The 19281-nt window shown below is 44.6% G+C and overlaps 3 protein-coding genes across 9 annotated transcripts; 2 read left to right on the forward strand and 1 right to left on the reverse strand.

Moving 5' to 3' along the window:
• Positions 1–2392: 2392 nt before the first annotated feature.
• Positions 2393–7069, reverse strand: LOC110517309 (histone-lysine N-methyltransferase SETDB2). 5 transcript variants are annotated; one of them, XM_036982171.1, is made up of 10 exons: positions 6978–7069; positions 6607–6683; positions 6356–6469; positions 6131–6283; positions 5129–5978; positions 4832–5001; positions 3437–3712; positions 3020–3225; positions 2859–2947; positions 2393–2743 (listed from the first exon to the last, which is right to left on the reverse strand). In XM_036982171.1, exons 2-10 carry the CDS (start codon positions 6632–6634, stop codon positions 2626–2628), a joined length of 2004 nt encoding a protein of 667 aa, XP_036838066.1. In that variant the 5' UTR covers positions 6635–6683; positions 6978–7069; the 3' UTR covers positions 2393–2625. The 5 variants fall into 5 exon arrangements, with proteins under 5 accessions (XP_036838066.1, XP_036838068.1, XP_036838065.1 ...); XM_036982173.1 differs by having other exon boundaries at positions 2859–2942; positions 6607–7067; XM_036982170.1 differs by having other exon boundaries at positions 6607–7067.
• A 127-nt stretch (positions 7070–7196) lies between these two features.
• Positions 7197–13264, forward strand: LOC118965219. Of its 2 annotated transcripts, none has more exons than XM_036982176.1 (8): positions 7197–7666; positions 7903–8113; positions 8301–8423; positions 10227–10459; positions 10873–11010; positions 11247–11520; positions 11631–11714; positions 11808–13264. In XM_036982176.1, the coding sequence occupies exons 2-8, from the start codon at positions 7927–7929 to the stop codon at positions 11963–11965; spliced, it is 1197 nt and encodes a 398-aa protein (XP_036838071.1). In that variant the 5' UTR covers positions 7197–7666; positions 7903–7926; the 3' UTR covers positions 11966–13264. The 2 variants fall into 2 exon arrangements, with proteins under 2 accessions (XP_036838071.1, XP_036838070.1); XM_036982175.1 differs by having other exon boundaries at positions 7198–7699.
• A 2903-nt stretch (positions 13265–16167) lies between these two features.
• On the forward strand, positions 16168–19224 carry f7l (coagulation factor VII, like). Of its 2 annotated transcripts, none has more exons than XM_036982181.1 (8): positions 16168–16340; positions 16666–16832; positions 16940–16964; positions 17380–17493; positions 17618–17761; positions 17951–18045; positions 18139–18259; positions 18388–19224. In XM_036982181.1, exons 1-8 carry the CDS (start codon positions 16244–16246, stop codon positions 18930–18932), a joined length of 1308 nt encoding a protein of 435 aa, XP_036838076.1. In that variant the 5' UTR covers positions 16168–16243; the 3' UTR covers positions 18933–19224. The 2 variants fall into 2 exon arrangements, with proteins under 2 accessions (XP_036838076.1, XP_036838075.1); XM_036982180.1 differs by having other exon boundaries at positions 16170–16340; positions 16660–16832.
• Positions 19225–19281: the final 57 nt, after the last annotated feature.

Below are 19281 nucleotides of genomic sequence, written 5' to 3' on the forward strand. Positions count from 1 at the left end.
GGTAGTTGAGTTTCTTGAGAAGTGTAACCTTAAAAAATAGAATATTCAGGGTATTGGCACTGATAATGTGTCCGTAATGACTGGGGTGCACAAGATTTTAAAGGAAGAATGTGCATTGCCCAATTCGGTACTCATCCGCTGTGTGTGCCATTCTTTACAATTGGCTGTCAGTGCAGCATCCAAATAAACTATCCCTAGGAGTGTTGAGTACTTAATCAGGGAAACCTACAACTGGTTTTCGATTTCCCCAAAACGGCACGAGGCGTACAAAGCAGTGTATGTTACCATTAATTGTGGCCAGAAACCCCTGCAGATCACCAAAGTGTGTGCCACACGTTGGCTATCGATTGAGCCTGCGGTAACTCGTATATTGAGCCAGTGGGAAGAACTGAAACTCCACTTTGAGGTGACCAAGGCCAGTGAGCATTACTACATGGCGGATGTGCTCCATGCCACATACATGGACAAGACCAACTATGTCTACCTGACGTTCTTGAAATCAATCCTGTCTGACGTACAAGTTGCAGTGAAGTCATTTGATGGAGAGCAAACAGATCCTGTCAAGCTTTAGGACAATCTGGTATACCTCTTAACATCAATTTGCAGCAGAGTAGTCAACCCTATGGCAAAAATGGATGTCCTGAAGGATGCCATTGATGGACATCTCAGTCCATTACCATACCTTGGGTACCTTTTAGAGAGCACGGTGTACCAACTCAGTCTTGCGCCAGAGGACAAAAAGGTCATTCGGAGACAGTGCATCAACTACATTGTTGCATTAAGCAAGGAGCTGCAAGCAAGGCTCCCAGACAACATTGAAGCCTTGTGACACATGGCCTTGTTCAGTGTTAAGGAAACACTAAAGCACAATAAAGGCACCACTGAAATTATTAAAGTAGCTGAGCTACTGGGATACCAGCCCCAAACAATTGATAAAATTGTTTCCCAATCGAGAAACATCCATCTGTTTAGGTGGGACTCAACTGAAAATACAGTTGAGTTTTGGAGTGAAGTCAATAACTACACGGACTCTTCCGGGTCGAATCCATTTGAAGAACTGCGCAAAGCTGCACTCGCTGCCCTCTCCTTGCTACACTCAAATGCGGAGGTTGAACGGCTGTTTAGCCAAATGAGTGTGGTTAAGTCAAAGTTAAGAAATAGAATGTCACTGCACACTCTCAACTCTATACTCCTGGTGCGGTATGGACTGAAGCTGGCTGGTGATACCTATTACCAGCATAAACTACCAAGTGAAGTTCTGCAGCAGTTTGGCACCACAGCAGCATACAGCTTTAAGGCCACTCCATCCTCTACTGCTGGTTCCAGCTCCGTGACAATTTTTTATTTTGAGCCAAATCAAGTTGTGTTGATTAAGTAGTCACTGAATGATTTTAGTGGACCAGTTCAGTTGACTGCGTTGTCAACTAAGACCAGTAGAAATGTAAAGCAATTGAAGGGGTTCAACGGTCTAGGAGTTTACCCAATTGGAAATTCTAAAGGAAATGTTTTCCAAATCAAGGTGTATTACATGGTCAGGTTTACCACCAACAGGAGGGAAACAAATCCCTCACCAGACATCACTGGCAACAACGTCGTCTATGGGCACAAACCCACCGTCGCTGGACCTGACAGGACTGGAAAAAAGTGCACTTCAATGACGAGTCGCGGTTTTGTCTCACCGGGGTGATGGTGGGATTTGCGTTTATCGTCGAAGGAATGAGCGTTACACCGAGGCCTGTATTCTGGCGCGGGATCGATTTGGAGGTGGAGGGTCCGTCATGATCTGGGGCGGTGTGTCACAGCATCATCGGATTGAGCTTGTTGTCATTGAAGGCAATCTCAACGCTGTGCGTCACAAGGAAGACATCCTCCTCCCTCATGTGGTACCCTTCCTGCAGGCTCATCCTGACATGACCCTCCAGCATGACAATGCCACCAGCCATTTTGCTCGGTCTGTGCGCGATTTCCTGCAAGACGGGAATGTCACTGTTCTGCCATGGCCAGCGAAGAGCCTGGATCTCAATCCCATTGAGCACGTCTGGGACCTGTTGGATCGGAGGGTGAGGGCTAGGGCCATTCCCCCTAGAAATGTCCGGGAACTTGCAGGTGCCTTGGTGGAAGAGTGGGGTAACATCTCACAGCAAGAACTGGCAAATCTGGTGCAGTCCATTAGGAGGAGATGCACTGCAGTACTTAATGCAGCTGGTTGCCACACCAGATACTGACTGTTGCTTTTGACCCCCCCTTTGTTCAGGGACACATTATTTCATTTCTGTTAGTCACATCTGTGGAACTTGTTCAGTTTATGTCTCAGTTGTTGAACCTTGTTATGTTCGTACAAATATTTATACATGTTAAGTTTGCTGAAAATAAATGCAGTTGACAGTGAAAGGACATTTCTTTTTTTGCTGAGTTTATTTTTTATTAAGTATACAAAGGCCCATTTACAGGTTAATAGACAAAGGTGATGAGGGCAAAGCATAACTGGTTGTCCACCATCATACACATCTTGGGGTCCTTGTGGCCTGGTCTGAAGGCAGATTTGTTTACAGCACAAACTGACTATGTAATGGGTGTAGAAGCAGGCTATAAAGGAGTATTTTGTTTCTGTGTTCATCTCAAGGTTCAGGACAGCAGTCCCTGACAGCCTTCACAGCCACACTGACATGTCACTTTCTGTTCCAGGTCACTGTCAGGGCTGTGGGAGTAGTTCCAGGTCAACTCAGTCCCCGCCTTCACCACTCTGCAAGAAAATATAGAAAAAGCTAAATCTGCTATTGGTACTGATATATCAACCCATCGTGTAGTTTTATCACAAAATCATTACCCATTAAAAAGGGACTATTCAGGACACTTACTTGCTGGTGAAGAAGGCGATGACGGGGAAGTTTGGATCATGAGAGTCAGTGAAGACGTTCTGCACAAATAGGTTGGGGTCGCAGCTGTGCTGTAGAGACAAGTGGTCAGAGGTTATGAGTGGGTGGGTTAAAGAATGGGAGTCACACCGGCATACACCTACATTTATGAACCTTCCCACGTTCCCCTCCTTCGTGGCATCTAGGTAATACAGGTGCTCCATAGGGTTCTGCTTTGGGCCCAGTTTTTTGGGGCTTGTGCTTGTGGACACAGACAGCTTCACATCCACTTCTTTCATGTGTGCTTGGGAATTCAGCTGAGGCTTCTGTACCCCATTCTCTTGCTCCACACCCTCCTCAACCTCCATGCCTGAAGAAGGAAAAGTGTAACAGGAAAGAAAATAAGTTATACTGCATACTATCTAGGCACCCATAATGCCTCGTTTCTCAATGTTCATCATTGGGAACCATAGCCTGGTTAAACCAGTGGAACAATGATGAGTGCAGCTGTCAGTCTGGTGTAACCAGGCTAATGGAACCATGAAGCCCCCTGAAGCATCCGTTGGCCCAGTTTCCAGTACCTGTGAGAGGTTGAACTGGCAGGGAGTTTCCCACCAACACGGCTTGTATCTGTGGAGAAAGCTCCACCCCGGGCCTCTGGATAACGGGCACATGAAGCCCGTCAGGAGGTGAGGAGGGGGGCGAGGGCTCCAGGGTCTCTGCAGGCGCTCGTCCCTCCCCTGCCGGTGCCAGCCACTCATCTACCACCTCCACCTCGTCGTCGGAGGGAAGGTCCGCCTTCTGGCGCTTGGGTGGGAGGGGCTCGTCGGAGTCCAGTCCTGCCCTGAGAACTACACCTGAAAGGAAGGGAAGTTAATAGTTTCAGATCCTTGATTTGGATCCACAGTTGAGCCTTTATTAAAGGGATGGTTCTTATGCAAATACAGTGCCTTGTCAAAGTATTCATCCCCCTTGGTGTTTTTCTTATTTTGTTCCATTACAACCTGTACTTTAAATGAATTTTTATTTGGATTTCATGTAATGGACATACACAAAATAGTCCAAATTGGTGAAGTGAAATGAAAAAAATTGTTTCATAAAATAAAAAAATTCAAAACAGAAAAGTGGTGTGTGCATATGTATTCACCGCCTTTGCTGTGAAGCCCCTAAATAAGATCTGGTGCAACCAATTACCTTCAGAAGTCACATAATTAGTTAAATAAAGTCCACCTGTGTGCAATCTAAGTGTCACATGATCTGTCACATGATCTCAGTATATATATACCTGTTCTGACAGGCCCCAGAGTCTGCAACACCACTAAGCAAGGGGCACCACCAAGCAAGTAGCACCATGAACACTAAGGAGCTCTCCAAACAGGTCAGGGACAAAGTTGTGGAGAAGTACAGATCAACAACAACAAAAATATCTGAAACTTTGAACAGCCCACGGAGCACCATTAAATCCATTATTAAAAAATTGAAAGAATATGGCACCACATCAAACCTGCCAAGAGAGGGCTGCCCACCAAAACTCACAAACCAGGCAATGAGGGCATTAATCAGAGAGGCAATAAAGAGACCAACGATAACCCTGAAGGAGCTGCAAAGCTGTTAATGGCATTTATCTGTTAATTGAATGATTAGAATATTCATAGAGACATAGAGCCATACCCCAAGAGACTTGCAGCTGTAATTGCTGCAAAAGGTGGCTCTACAAAGTATTGACTATGGGGGGGTGAATAGTTATGCACGCTCAAGTTCTTGTGTGTTTCACCCAAAAATATATTTAGCATCTTCAAAGTGTTGTGTAAATCAAATGATACAATCCCCCCAAAAATACATTTTAATTCCAGGTTGTAAGGCAACAAAATAGGAAAAATGCCAAGGGGGTGAAATATTTTCGCAAGCCACTATATGTACATTTTCGCTGAACAATCATTTTAAGCTTACAGGACCAAACTGTCAGTTTCCCCTACCTGCGTATGTGCACACGAACGTGCCCCTGTCCAGGTCGTCACGGCAACGCACCCCCCATCCTTTGTTTCCGGTGGGGAAGACCTGCAGCCGGACACGCAGACCCCGCTGAACCACACGGTTCTGGCACATACCACGGTCACACCCACACCAAGGACCGCATTCGTACAGCCTAGCAGACACACACAGATACATATTTCATGAGTAGTTGGTAATGGCACGTACTCACCAGGCACAATAGATACACAAAGGACATGAACACAACAGGATTGCTGACAAGGACCAGACGCCCAGCTCACCCTTTGGGCACATGCTCAGACAGCCTCTGGTGGGAGTAGTGTTTGCCGCCTGGGGTCAGACAAGCGCAGGCGCAGCTCTCCGCATCACCACAGCCGTCAGTGCAGTCGCAGCAGGTGGTGAACAGCGGGCCCGAACTGAGGAAACAGCCGTGAGGCCAACGCTCCTTCCTGTAGCGGAAATCCTCCGGCCGCACTCCTTCCTCCTGCAGGCATAACTCCACTGGCGTTGGCTCTGACCCCCGGCTCAGGTCCCTCTCAGCCAGCCCGGGTGGGCGCCACTGCGGTGGCCGCAGACACTCCAACTGCACCAGGGGGTCAAAGGTGAAGTCGTCCACCTGCAGAACGCCGTGACTCTCTGTGGCAACCAGAAAACATAGCACCTCCCCTGGGGTGCAGAGACTCAGCCCACAGGGAGCCTTGTAAACAACACCCCGTGCCGTGACCTCAGAGTCCAACTCTGCACCCTCAGAATTCTCAGAGCCCTCCCCCTTAGAGTCTGGTTCAGTCCCATCACAATCGGTCTCAATCCCAGTAGTGAGAGGTGGGGTGGGAGCACACTGCCGCTGGAAGGAGCAGAGTAGTGGGATCCTGAGAGGGTTGTGGCCCCGGAAGTGGTGTGCGGACGGGGGCAGGTGGGGCACACAGGCCTGGCTGCAGGTATGGAACTGGTAGGGGAGCTGGAGGGGCAGCAGGGGAGTCATGAGGTCCTCTCTGTTGGGGTAGGGGGGCGACAGGGGGATGATGGAGCCATCGTAACGGAGGGGTGAGGGAGGGGATACGGGCTCTGTCTGTTGGGGGGGCAGTGGAGTCTGAGGGTCGTCAATGTCAGGGACTGAAACTGTGAGGATTTCTGTGTGGTGGAGACAGATGTTGGGAAGATGTTAGGCTAGCAGCAAACTGAGATATTGGGATAGCTCACAGACCACGTTTGGATCCAATCAATCCAAACCTCACAGTCAGAGATACTATAATGATATACTGGGTGTGAAGTAGGCTATGTACCTGCACCAATAACCACCTCCACAAAAGACTCATTCCCAGTGGCAGGGGCTGTAGTTGTAGCTGGGGCTGTAGTTGTAGCTGGGCCTGTAGTTGCCGGTGTCACAATCAGCCCGGAATCCAATAAGGTAATCATATTCATCCCCTGGACATATTCTAAAACAAAAACAGAACAATTATTGCATCAATGGCCAGTATGTGTATGTGTGTGTACTGTATATATGGTACCTCTGTCTGTAGCAGTGCAGGTCTTGATGGCATGCTTCAGGTGTGTCAGATATTCATATAGCTCATCAAATGTTTCTTCCACATCCACCTGTACCCAGAATGACTTTGCCCTCGCTGAAATCAGAGCAAAAAATGTCAGGAACAAATCATTTGCATGATGATCTCCAACAACAACTGGGCCCATCTTTCAAACTGGATTAAATGTATGTGAAACTAGAAACAATATAACGGTATAAGTGAAAATTCCTCACCAACTTCTGTTTTCTCTGACCCATCCATTTTCAATATTGATGGATGGTCAGCTGGTTATGATTTCCTCTGATACCTGCTAAGAAAATGTGCAATTGGCTAAGCACATAGTCAATATTATGCCGGATATATAGCCTACCAAAGACCAACCTAGTTAAATATATATTGTTGGTATCCAACGTCGATGGCCTAGCTAGTACTACCAGCTAACGTACACCAGTAAGGATGTTGGAAGTAACAACGTTAGCTAGATCTCTAGCTATCTTTGCTATGCTGCATGCATTGATTTCAGGAAGTTGCTTGCAAAAAGCATTATTATACAAGTGTCGACACCAATTTACAGTTCGTTCAAAACATAAGCTAATGTACCTACTGCCTTATCTATTTAAACCTGATAGTATCGATAAATGTTACTTTGTCTACTTCCATTGATGAAATTCGAATACCCATAATGCACTTCACTATTTTGTTCATATAGAAGACAAATCCAACATATTACCGATCTTCAAATCCACAGTTTCGTAACAAAGGAATGGGAATCAGATGAATTTACCAATTTTACATTCGCTTGAGACAAACGTTTCAATATTTAAAGTCTCCTTTTTAAAACTGAATATATATCTATTCTCCATGAGCTTTTTATGAATTGACCCAGTTGAAAAGTGAAACAGTTCAATTTTACTACGAATATGAAACTTTAACTTTAATGTTCGTCATCTTGCAAGTTGAGGGACTTATGTACAGTTGGCGAGAGTTGATTGTCTGACGGTTACAATATGTAAATTGGTAGTTATGTCAAACTCTGGTTATGTAGCGGGCTATTTTCTAGGTCTATTCATTAGAGCAAAACGTTTTGCAACGGAAACGTTTTGCAACGACAACGAATTTCTTATTGGACAAGTTTAGTTAGTCCCTCCCCGTTTTGGTCCGTTTGGTGTCAAGTGAATACAACCCTGTGTAGTTTTGTAACACAGCAATAATGAATTTACGCAAGTTCTATATCGACATTATTATGCGCATTCTGGTGTTCATACGTGCAGCAGAAACTACACCTTCAATAGGGTGAGGATCATTCTACAATTTGACATTTATACGGTAGGACCGCATATGTTTCTTAAACCACTAAACAATGTCAAGGAATTCTGTCCTGTCTATGTCCACGTTTGAACTCTTTATTACAGCTCGCATAACGTTACCTATATAGCCTCCTGGAGCACCAGTAGCCACAGGGTAACCCATCTGAACATAGACTACTATTATTATTTAAATATACATGTTTTTGTGTTTGATTTCTGAAGTAACGACACCAGTCTCTAGCCGAGATGACCCAGGTGCGAAGGTCGGTGGGAGAGGCGCTGTGGGGAATGTGTGCCGCCGACGCCATGTCCATGCCTGCGCACTGGTACTACAACATCGATGACATCAAGAGAGATTTTGGAGGATGGATCACCGGCTTCAACGCACCCAACAACAGACACCCGTCCAGCATCCTCACCCTCTCCAACTCAGGTATGTTAACATCACCCTTTACTGAATTTGAAAAAATGGTTGTTTATTGGTCATGAATTATGACATGAGGGTTTGATATATGCAAGAGCATTCATTCTTCACCTGATGTTCATCAAACTGGCAATAGGTACATTGAAACATTTTGAGTTAGTCCTTAATCTGTTCTCTCTTTCCCTCCGGTCCATAGCGGGGAGCGGTCGCACTGCATGGTCCTCTGGTGGGAACAGACCCCATGTTGTGGGTAGCGTAATCCTCCATAACAAGCTCAAGTTCTGGAAGGCATCGGGTGGATCGGTCCACTATCACCAAGGTGCTCACTACTCACTTAATTTCAGTTCATCTCAGGAATGAATGTAACTAAATGAAAAAAGTAACTGTCTCTGACCTTGGTCTGTATACAGTGCCTTGCGAAAGTATTCTGCCCCCTTGAACTTTGCGACCTTTTGCCACATTTCAGGCTTCAAACATAAAGATATAAAACTGTATTTTTTTGTGAAGAATCAACAACAAGTGGGACACAATCATGAAGTGGAACGACATTTATTGGATATTTCAAACTTTTTTAACAAATCAAAAACTGAAAAATTGGGCGTGCAAAATTATTCAGCCCCCTTAAGTTAATACTTTGTAGCGCCACCTTTTGCTGCGATTACAGCTGTAAGTCGCTTGGGGTATGTCTCTATCAGTTTTGCACATCGAAGAGACTGAAATGTTTTCCCATTCCTCCTTGCAAAACAGCTCGAGCTCAGTGAGGTTGGATAGAGAGCATTTGTGAACAGCAGTTTTCAGTTCTTTCCACAGATTCTCGATTGGATTCAGGTCTGGACTTTGACTTGGCCATTCTAACACCTGGATATGTTTATTTTTGAACCATTCCATTGTAGATTTTGCTTTATGTTTTGGATCATTGTCTTGTTGGAAGACAAATCTCTGTCCCAGTCTCAGGTCTTTTGCAGACTCCATCAGGTTTTCTTCCAGAATGGTCCTGTATTTGGCTCCATCCATCTTCCCATCAATTTTAACCATCTTCCCTGTCCCTGCTGAAGAAAAGCAGGCCCAAACCATGATGCTGCCACCACCATGTTTGACAGTGGGGATGGTGTGTTCAGCTGTGTTGCTTTTACGCCAAACATAACGTTTTGCATTGTTGCCAAAAAGTTCAATTTTGGTTTCATCTGACCAGAGCACCTTCTTCCACATGTTTGGTGTGTCTCCCAGGTGGCTTGTGGCAAACTTTAAACAACACTTTTTATGGATATCTTTAAGAAATGGCTTTCTTCTTGCCACTCTTCCATAAAGGCCAGATTTGTGCAATATACGACTGATTGTTGTCCTATGGACAGAGTCTCCCACCTCAGCTGTAGATCTCTGCAGTTCATCCAGAGTGATCATGGGCCTCTTGGCTGCATCTCTGATCAGTCTTCTCCTTGTATGAGCTGAAAGTTTAGAGGGACGGCCAGGTCTTGGTAGATTTGCAGTGGTCTGATACTCCTTCCATTTCAATATTATCGCTTGCACAGTGCTCCTTGGGATGTTTAAAGCTTGGGAAATCTTTTTGTATCCAAATACGGCTTTAAACTTCTTCACAACAGTATCTCGGACCTGCCTGGTGTGTTCCTTGTTCTTCATGATGCTCTCTGCGCTTTTAACGGACCTCTGAGACTATCACAATGCAGGTGCATTTATACGGAGACTTGATTACACACAGGTGGATTGTATTTATCATCATTAGTCATTTAGGTCAACATTGGATCATTCAAAGAACCTCACTGAACTTCTGGAGAGAGTTTGCTGCACTGAAAGTAAAGGGGCTGAATAATTTTGCACGCCCAATTTTTCAGTTGTTGATTTGTTAAAAAAATTTGAAATATCCAATAAATGTCGTTCCACTTCATGATTGTGTCCCACTTGTTGTTGATTCTTCACAAAAAAATACAGTTTTATATCTTTATGTTTGAAGCCTGAAATGTGGCAAAAGGTCGCAAAGTTCAAGGGGGCCGAATACTTTCGCAAGGCACTGTATATCTTTAAAAGCAGTTCTGTAAGGAAAATATTTATTGACAATACATATGATCAATTATTCAGTTAAGTATACATCTATATCTCTGTGCAGGTCTCCAGGCTGGTGAGAATACCCTGAATGCCATCTGCTCCCTGAGGGTGGCACAGGCCCTGACAGGGGGGAAGTTTGCCAGCGTGGCAGAACCAGCGGCGAGGGGGGCGGTGCTGGCTGATTACGTACACTTCATGACCACGCCAGGAACACATGGAGACACCTACGCAGAGTCCTTCCACAGAGCATTCTTCTCCGACTGGCAAGACACCAGACCCACTTCCTCAAGCAAGGTAATGCACGCGCACATGCATGCGAGGTTACACACCTAACCAGACAGTGTCTCACAGTTTGTCTTTTCCATGTGTTAGTCATGTCTTGTCTATGTGTTCCAGGTGTTACGTTTGTGTGTCTTGTCTATGTGTTCCAGGTGTTACGTTTGTGTGTCTTGTGTATGTGTTCCAGGTGTTACGTTTGTGTGTCTTGTCTGTGTGTTCCAGGTGTTACGTTTGTGTGTCTTGTCTGTGTTCCAGGTGTTACGTTTGTGTGTCTTGTGTATGTGTTCCAGGTGTTACGTTTGTGTGTCTTGTGTATGTGTTCCAGGTGTTACGTTTGTGTGTCTTGTCTGTGTGTTCCAGGTGTTACGTTTGTGTGTCTTGTCTATGTGTTCCAGGTGTTATGTTTGTGTCTTGTCTATGTGTTCCAGGTGTTGGAGTTTGCAGAGCAGCGCTACCAGCAGAAGATGAACGTGTCAGTCCCTGACAGCCAGCTAGACGCTATTGGCTGCCTCCCCATGGCCATCCCCTTTGTGCTTCTCTCTGCCACAGCCAATGAGGACCAAGCTGCAAGTGTTGCACCTTTTTTGAAATATTTGAATAGGAGAATTTCAATTGCATTTCCTTGATCCTTCTCTCCTTGCCTCATCTCAAAACCCATTGGATAAGAAGGTCAGAGGGGAGGGACCGTTGAACTCATCCAATGGGTTTTGAGAAGGAGAAGAGAACACAAGAAATTAAGATTTTCCCAATGAAACTCTCTCTCTCCAACTCTTTTACTGTCCTTTCTCTCTTCCTCTCCCAGGTGTCTGCAGCAGTGGAGTTTGTCCGGCTCACCCACCCCCACCCCAAGGTGGAGAAATATGTGACGCTGTACGCCCGAGCCCTCCATGCCACTCTGAATGGGGCGTGTCTGAAGCAGCAAGCGGAGGCCTTCCTCAAGTCACCCGACCTGGACGCATGGGACACTTGCAAGCCCTACATACAGAAAGCAGCCAGGTTTCCAACCTCTTCTGCAGAGGGGCTCAAGGTTCACCAGAGTGCAGTGGAAATGCTTGGCATGGCCTGCTACACCCGAGGTGTCTATCACTCTCTGTCTACCTATCCACAGCAGTGTGATTTAGTTCCATTTATGTGTGTGATGCAAGTGTCCACTGAGTCTAATATAAGTTTGTGTGTCCTTTTATAGGTGCCCTCAGTAGTATGTTCTACCTAGCACATGAGTTTCACAACGACCCTCATGGAGGGATCCTGGCAAACACCAATTGTGGCGGCAAGTTTTTTTTTTTTCATGTGGTGCCAATTCATCTGTTTTAAGGTGTGTGTTTTGAGAATTGTCAGTCTAAAGTGTCTGTGTCTTTTTCAGGAGAGAACTGCAACAGGGGTTCTGCTTTGGGGGCTCTGCTGGGGGCAAGGGCAGGGTACACGGGTGGATCTGTACCCCAGGAGTGGAAGGATGGATTGAGGAACACACAGGAACCAATCCATGAAATACTAAAGATGCTCCGAGACTGCCCCCTATAGGACTTAAAGCCAGCATCAGAGCACTGACACACATACCTTACCTCCGTTTGGTTGGTGTTCACATGCTGGCCGTTGTATGCACAAAAAGATACCTTACAATGAAAAAGATTACTATGCACAAATAATTACCTTGTGTAAAAGTGCTTATTTTCCCAATTTTACTCTTAAGGCCTTCCAGGTTTACCTTGGTTTACTCCCCAGCTGAAAGCTCAGCTATCTCTCTCGACCATACATCAAGTAACTATTCTCAGCTGTGTCTCCATTAAATATATTTTAGAGATCAGTTGGAGTTTACGCACTAAAGGCGTCCGCATACATAGGTTCGGTTTGCTCCTAGCAGAACTCGGCCAGGCGAAGTGAACGTCTGTGCTCGCATACTCCCTTAATATACCTTCGCTTGAAAAATTAGAAAGAAGTGGAAATATTACTGTTTGTACCTCTTGAGACGCCATAGTCAGTACACTCACTTCCTCAAAATAGTCTCAATTAATTTAAGAGAAATCTGTAAATCATTTTACGTTTTTGGTGAGGAGGTCTTAGTTGCGCAAATTTACATCTAAGATTTTTGGTGCAGTATTTCTTAACATCTGCATGAAAACTAGTCGTCTAGTTGAATGACAACAAGCACTTCATTGCAGATCCCGTATTGTTGACCAATCACCGACGAAGGGGCGTAGACTTCGGCTACGGAACTTTGACAAGCCTCAAGAAATACTTGTGTGATGAACAGCCGGGGGGGAAACCCTGCCGAACGTTCTGTAAAACGTTACAGAATTTCATCATAATATATGCGCGATCTTTTTCGAATTTGAATCATACCGTAAACTTTAAACTCATGTCGAGTTTGAGTTGAAGAAGAAAAAGTTAACCTAGTTTAAAGTACATTTGATCATATACATTGATTGCAGAAGCAGGTAGACAGTAGCCTGCAACATTTCTACATTCCTTGTTTCCAAGTTGTGCAAAGGGAAATATTGTGAATTGATTATGGCAGTTCAATGGTAACTTATTTTATCAGTCTTATTTTCATTTAGATAGAACCTAGTGAAGTTATTTGAAAGGTAATATGCCCTGCCAAATTGTGTTTTAAAGTTGAATAAAAGCTTTTATGCTGGTCGATTATGCGCACATACAATAGTATACACTGTTACAATCTCTTATGTACTGTAATTAAGGTGTGAAAACCTTCATTATCTAACATCTACAGTACATGCTGCTTTTCACATGGATCATGTTTATTATCTATATATTTTTTGTATCCTTCAGGCCCAATAAATGGTGTCTCATTACCAAATCTAACCACCTGTCAACAACTGTTATTGTACTGTCTTCTTCATCATTACAGTGCCTTCAGAAAGTATTCCCCCCCCCCCCCCCCCCCCCCCCAACAAAAAAAAATAAATAATAATAATTGTGTTACATGGATTAAATTGAGAGTTTTTTGTCACTGGCCTATTTTAAATATATATATATATTTCACCTTTATTTAATTAACCAGGTAGGCTAGTTGAGAACAAGTTCTCATTTACATTTGTGACCTGGCCAAGATAAAGCAAAGCAGTTCGACACATACAACAACACAGAGTTACACATGGAATAAACAAACATACAGTCAATAATACAGTAGAAAAAGTCTATATACAGTGTGTGCAGATGAGGTAAGATAAGGGAGGTACGGCAATAAATAGGCCATAGTGGCGAAGTAATTACAATATACCAATTAAACACTGGAGTGATAGATCTGCAGAAGAAGAATGTGCAAATAGAGATGCTGGGGTGCAAAGGAGCAAGATAAATATATACAGTATGGGGATGAGGTAGTTGGATGGACTATTTACATATGGGCTATGTACAGGTGCAGTGATCTGTCAGCTGCTCAGGCAGCTGGTGCTTAAAGCTAGTGAGGGAGATATGAGTCTCCAGCTTCAGTGATTTTTGCAGTTCATTCCAGCCATTGGCAGCAGGGAATTGGAAGGAGGAATTGGCTTTGGGGGTGACCAGTGAGATATACCTGCTGGAGCGCGTGCTACGGGTGAGTGCTGCTATGGTGACCAGTGAGCTGAGATAAGGCAGAGCTTTACCTAGAAAAGACTTGTAGATGACCTGGAGCCAGTTGGTTTGGCGACGAGTATGAAGCGAGGGCCAGCCAACCAGAGCGTACAGGTCGCAGTGGTGGGTAGTGTATGGGGCTTTGATGACATAACGGATGGCACTATGGTAAACTGCATCCAATTTGTTGAGTAGAGTGTTGGAGGCTATTTTGTAAATGACATCGCCGAAGTCGAGGATCGGTAGGATGGTCAGAGGGTAGGATGGTCAGAGGGTATGTTTGGCAGCATGAGTGAAGGATGCTTTGTTGCAAAATAGGAAGCCAATTCTAGATTTAATTTTGGATTGGAGATGCTTAATGTGAGTTTGGAAGGAGAGTTTACAGTCTAGCCAGACAACTAGGTATTTGTAGTTGTCCACATATTCTAAGTCAGAACCGTCCAGACTAGTGATGCTGGACGGGCGGGCAGGTGCGGGAAGCCATTGGTTGAAGAGCATTTAGTTTTACTTGCATTTAAGAGCAGTTGGAGGCCACGGAAGGAAAGTTGTATGGCATTGAAGCTCGTCTGGAGCTTAGTTAACACAGTGTCCAAAGAAGGCGTCGTTCCTAACTCAGTTGCCGGAGAGGAACGAAGCCGCTTAGGTATTTCACCATGAGGTCAATGTAGGTAGCCTAATGGTTTGAGCATTGGATCAATAACTGAAAGAAGTTCAGATATAAAAATCTGTTTTTCTGAACAAGGCAGTTAACCCACTGTTCCTAGGCTGTAATTGTAAATAATAATTTGTTCATAACTGACATCCCTAGTTAAATACAGTTTAAAAAAATGGACTTTAAAACAGTTCCAATGTTTAATGGCTATGATAAGAGAAAACTGAGGATGGATCAACAACATTGTGGTTACTCCACAATACTAACCTAAATGACAATGAAAAGAAGGAAGCATCTACAGAATACAAATATTATAAAACATGCATCCTGTTTGCAGCAAGGCACTAAAGAAATACTGCAAAAAATGTGGGAAAGGAATTCACTTTTTGTCCTGAGTACAAAGTATGTTTTGGCCAAATCCAATACAACACATTACTATGTACCACTCACCATATTTTCAAGCATATTGGTGGCTGTATCATGTTATGGGTATGCTTGTAATCGTTAATGACTGGGGAGTTTTTTTTAGCATAGAAATTAACAGAATGGAGCTAAGCACAGGCAACATCATAGAGGAAAACCTGATTCAGTCTGCTTTCCACCAGACACTGGGAGATGAATTCACCTTTCAACAGGACAATAACCTAAAACACAAGGCCAAATCTACACGAGTTGCTTACCAAGAAGACAGTGAATGTTCCTGAGTGGGCGAGTAACAGTTTTGAATTAAATCTGCTTGAAAATCTATGGAAAATGGTTGTCTAGTAATGATCAACAACCAATTTGACAGAACTTGAAAATGTTTTAAAAGAATTATGGGCAAATGTTGCACAATCCCGGTGTGTGAAGCTCTTAGAGACTTACCCAAAGGTGTTGACTCTGGTGTGAATACTTATGTAAATTATATATTTCTGTATTTCATTTTCAATACATTTGCAAACATTTCTAATAACATGTGATTATGGGGTTTTGTGTGTAGATGGGTGAATTTGATCCATTTAGAAATCAGGCTGTAATACAACGAACTGTGGAATAAGTCAAAGGGTACAAATACATTCTGAAGGCCCTGTATCTTCCTCAGTGACAGTTCTGTCTTCCCTCCCTCAATGTGAAGTGTTAGTTCTATAGTGGCAATAGACTACATTAATATTGATGTGGGCAGTTATTTTAGGAAGCTGCGTTGAGGATATGTTGCCTCAGAGCCATTATAGCTTTCTGCACTGTAAACGATACTGCCTTTCAAAGCAAAAGAGCAGTAACTGCACATTTCATCAACAATGAGTTATTTACAGTTTTGATACATTGAATACATGCTTTATCATGTGGACAAATATCCTGCCTCCACTGTGTTGTTATACAACAGCACCTCCTGTTGGTGTGATACTAGTAATGCCTCCATGGCTCCAGTCCAGTCATTGCATTTCACAATGTTAGTCTCCCAGTCAACTGCCCTGTGGGTTTACCCTGATACATGTTCTGTCAGGGAGGGGGGAGAGAAACTGATTTGCTGTGCGTGTGTTTGTGGAGTATGTGTTTGTGGGAGGACTGAACTTGGATTGAGCCCTGAGAGCTCAGTAATGGAGTCGTCTACGACCACGGACGCTCTGAAAGTGCAGCTCAGACACCTTATCCTGCTAGTCCTCTATATCCCAGCCTGCACCGGACTCCCTGGAGGTGAGTCTCAGATCAGAGGATGTGAATTTGGTGGTCTAGGTTCAGCCCTGTACCTTTCAAATACAGCACCACACGCTGCTGGCTATTCAATGCCCTGCTTGACTTCCTGTCTGTCTATCTGTCTTTCTGTCAGTCTGACTGTACAGAGACTGTTTACAGCCTTGTGTGTGCAGTAATAGCAACTTTTCAACCACCCATGGTCTTCATTGGGATTCTTCTTCCTTTTCCTACTATTTGTACTCTGTTCCTATGGAAGTTTGTTGGATGTCTATCAATTTAAAGTATATGTAGTGTGAGCAGTCATGTCCCATCCTGGCAGCTCCAGTGTTCCTGAGCACACAGGAGGCCAATGAGGTGCTCCATCATCAGCGGTCGCGGCGTGCTAACAGCCTGCTGGAGGAGCTGAGACTGGGAGACCTGGAGAGAGAGTGTCTGGAGGAGCAATGTGGCTACGAGGAGGCACGGGAGATCTTCACCCTCCCCGAACAATTGGTGAGTTTAAACTGAATGATCAGATGGAATCTGAGGAGGTAGGTTCTCCATATTTGTCCCAGAACATTAGAGTCTTTTTAAATAGCCCTCTCTCTTGTTTTATGCAGGAGGAGTTCTGGAAGAGCTACTCAGGTAGGCTATCTTCAGGGGACTCACCTACTCATTCCACGGGTTTTCTTTATTTTTACTATTTTCTACATTGTAGAATAATAGTGAAGACATCAAAGCTATGAAATAACACATATGGAATCATGTTGTAACCAAAAAAAGTTTTAAAAGCTGTCAAGGCAAAGGGTGGCTACTTTGAAGAATCTAAAATATATTTAGATTTGTTTAACCATTTTTTTGGTTACTACATGATTCCATATGTGATATTCTATAGTTTTGATGTCTTCACTATTATTCTAATGTAGAAAATAGTAAAAAATAAATGAGTAGGTGCATCCAAACCTTCGACTGGTACTGTACATTTTGCCAAATCTACATATGTTTCTCGTTTCTCATTATAATGGTTCTAATAATAATCTAATATTGTCTCTGTCTGTAGTGGTGGATCAGTGTGAGTCTGGCCCCTGCTTGAATGGGGCTACCTGTTTAGGTCAGGTGAACACCTACATCTGCATATGTCTCCCTGGGTTTGATGGACGAAACTGTGGCCAAAGTAGGTACAACACACCTGTATCTCTCTGTCGAATCACTGAAATTGGCTCTTGGATATTCTTCAATAATGGTCTCCATTTCTCTTGTCTCTTGGTTCCTGTCTGTCTCTATCCCCACCTCCACAGCCTCGATGAACTCTTATGATGGTTGTCTGTACAGAAATGGGGGATGTGAGCACTTCTGTACAGAGTTTCCAGACCTGTCTCACCATTGTCACTGTGCCCCTGGGTACAGCCTGGACAATGACAGCAGTAGCTGCATACCCCAAGGTCTGTATCACACTGGGCCAAACCCTAACAACTACAACTCCCAACAGCCCTGTGCTTCTTGAGGCCATCTCCATACAAGCACTTCATCTTCTCCGTTTGTAGTCCTTCTCTTGCCTGTATTCTCTCTTTATCCTCAACTCCTAACCTCTCTCCCTCTCGCTCTCTCTCTCTCGCTCTCTCTCCTCTTAGTTCCGTTTCCCTGTGGAAGAATTGTAAAAACGTTCAGGCCCGGGCCCCGAATTGTGAAAGGCACAATTTGTCCTAAGGGAGAGTGCCCATGGCAGGTATAGCATTTACTGTAGTTATTGACTGACCAACACGTGGCTAGATCCAGATCTATGTCTGTCTCACTCTCTCCTCTCCCTCTTTCACTGCAGGTTATGCTGGAGTACATGAATGAATATAAATGTGGGGGGATCCTCTTGGCTCCACATTGGATCCTTACTGCTGCCCACTGTATGTGGCACACGACTGCCTCCCATTGGCAAGTCACAGTGGGTGAGTGGGCAAATGGTATTACAGTGTTCTCTCAACACTCCCAGTATCTCAGCTGCCACAAAACCCAATTCTAACTATCACCTCTGAGTGTTCACTGTCCACTGATCCTGAGTTCCTCCCCCTTCAAGGTGAACACAACCGTGCGAAGAAGGAGGGCACAGAGCAGATTCGCCGGGTGACGAGGATGCTGATCCACCCCCAATACAACCACACCTCCACAGACCGGGACCTGTCTCTGCTCTACCTCAAGAGGGAAGTAGTGCTTGGACCCTTCGTGGTGCCTGTGTGCTTGCCCGCCTTGGACGGCTCCTTCGGGCGCACACTGGGGGCCATGCGCACCTCCGTGGTGAGTGGCTGGGGCCGCCTGGCTCAGTCGGGACCCCCGTCCACTCTGCTCCAGAGGCTGGAGGTTCCTCGGGTCCCCCTGCAGGAGTGTCGCACCACAGGCCTCAATGTGACCATGAACATGCTGTGTGCTGGGTTCAGGGATGGGAAAAAGGATGCGTGCCAGGGGGACAGCGGAGGGCCCCTGGTCACCCGCTACAAGAACACCTGGTTTCTGACGGGAGTGGTGAGCTGGGGTAAAGGGTGCGCCCAAGAGGACGTCTATGGAATCTATACCCGCGTCTCTAACTTCCTGGACTGGATCAATCAGACCATGGCGACCGGCTGAGTGGGAGTGTCCATTTAAAAACACCCCTCCAAAAAACACTGACAGATCTCTTCAAGGATGATGCTGGATAATAGCCAAGACACAATCCTGCTCCAAACTAGAATCTGGATTAAGATGTAAACTCTAAATATAATGATGACATTAATCTTTATAGTTTCTTAGACAACCCTTGATATATATTTTATTTGATCCAATTATTAACAGAATAAATAAATAGTTATTTGAAAATAAAGTTGGATTGTTTTCCTAACTGATAAGAAACATAACACAACTTAGCGTGCATGTAGCCCTGAGATCAGTGATGTAACTGAAAGAGTGGGAGGGGCTGTGAAAGGGGCTGTGAAAGGGA

This window comes from Oncorhynchus mykiss, chromosome 7, assembly GCF_013265735.2.
Source record: "Oncorhynchus mykiss isolate Arlee chromosome 7, USDA_OmykA_1.1, whole genome shotgun sequence".
In the NCBI taxonomy this organism is placed as follows: Eukaryota; Metazoa; Chordata; class Actinopteri; order Salmoniformes; family Salmonidae; genus Oncorhynchus; species Oncorhynchus mykiss.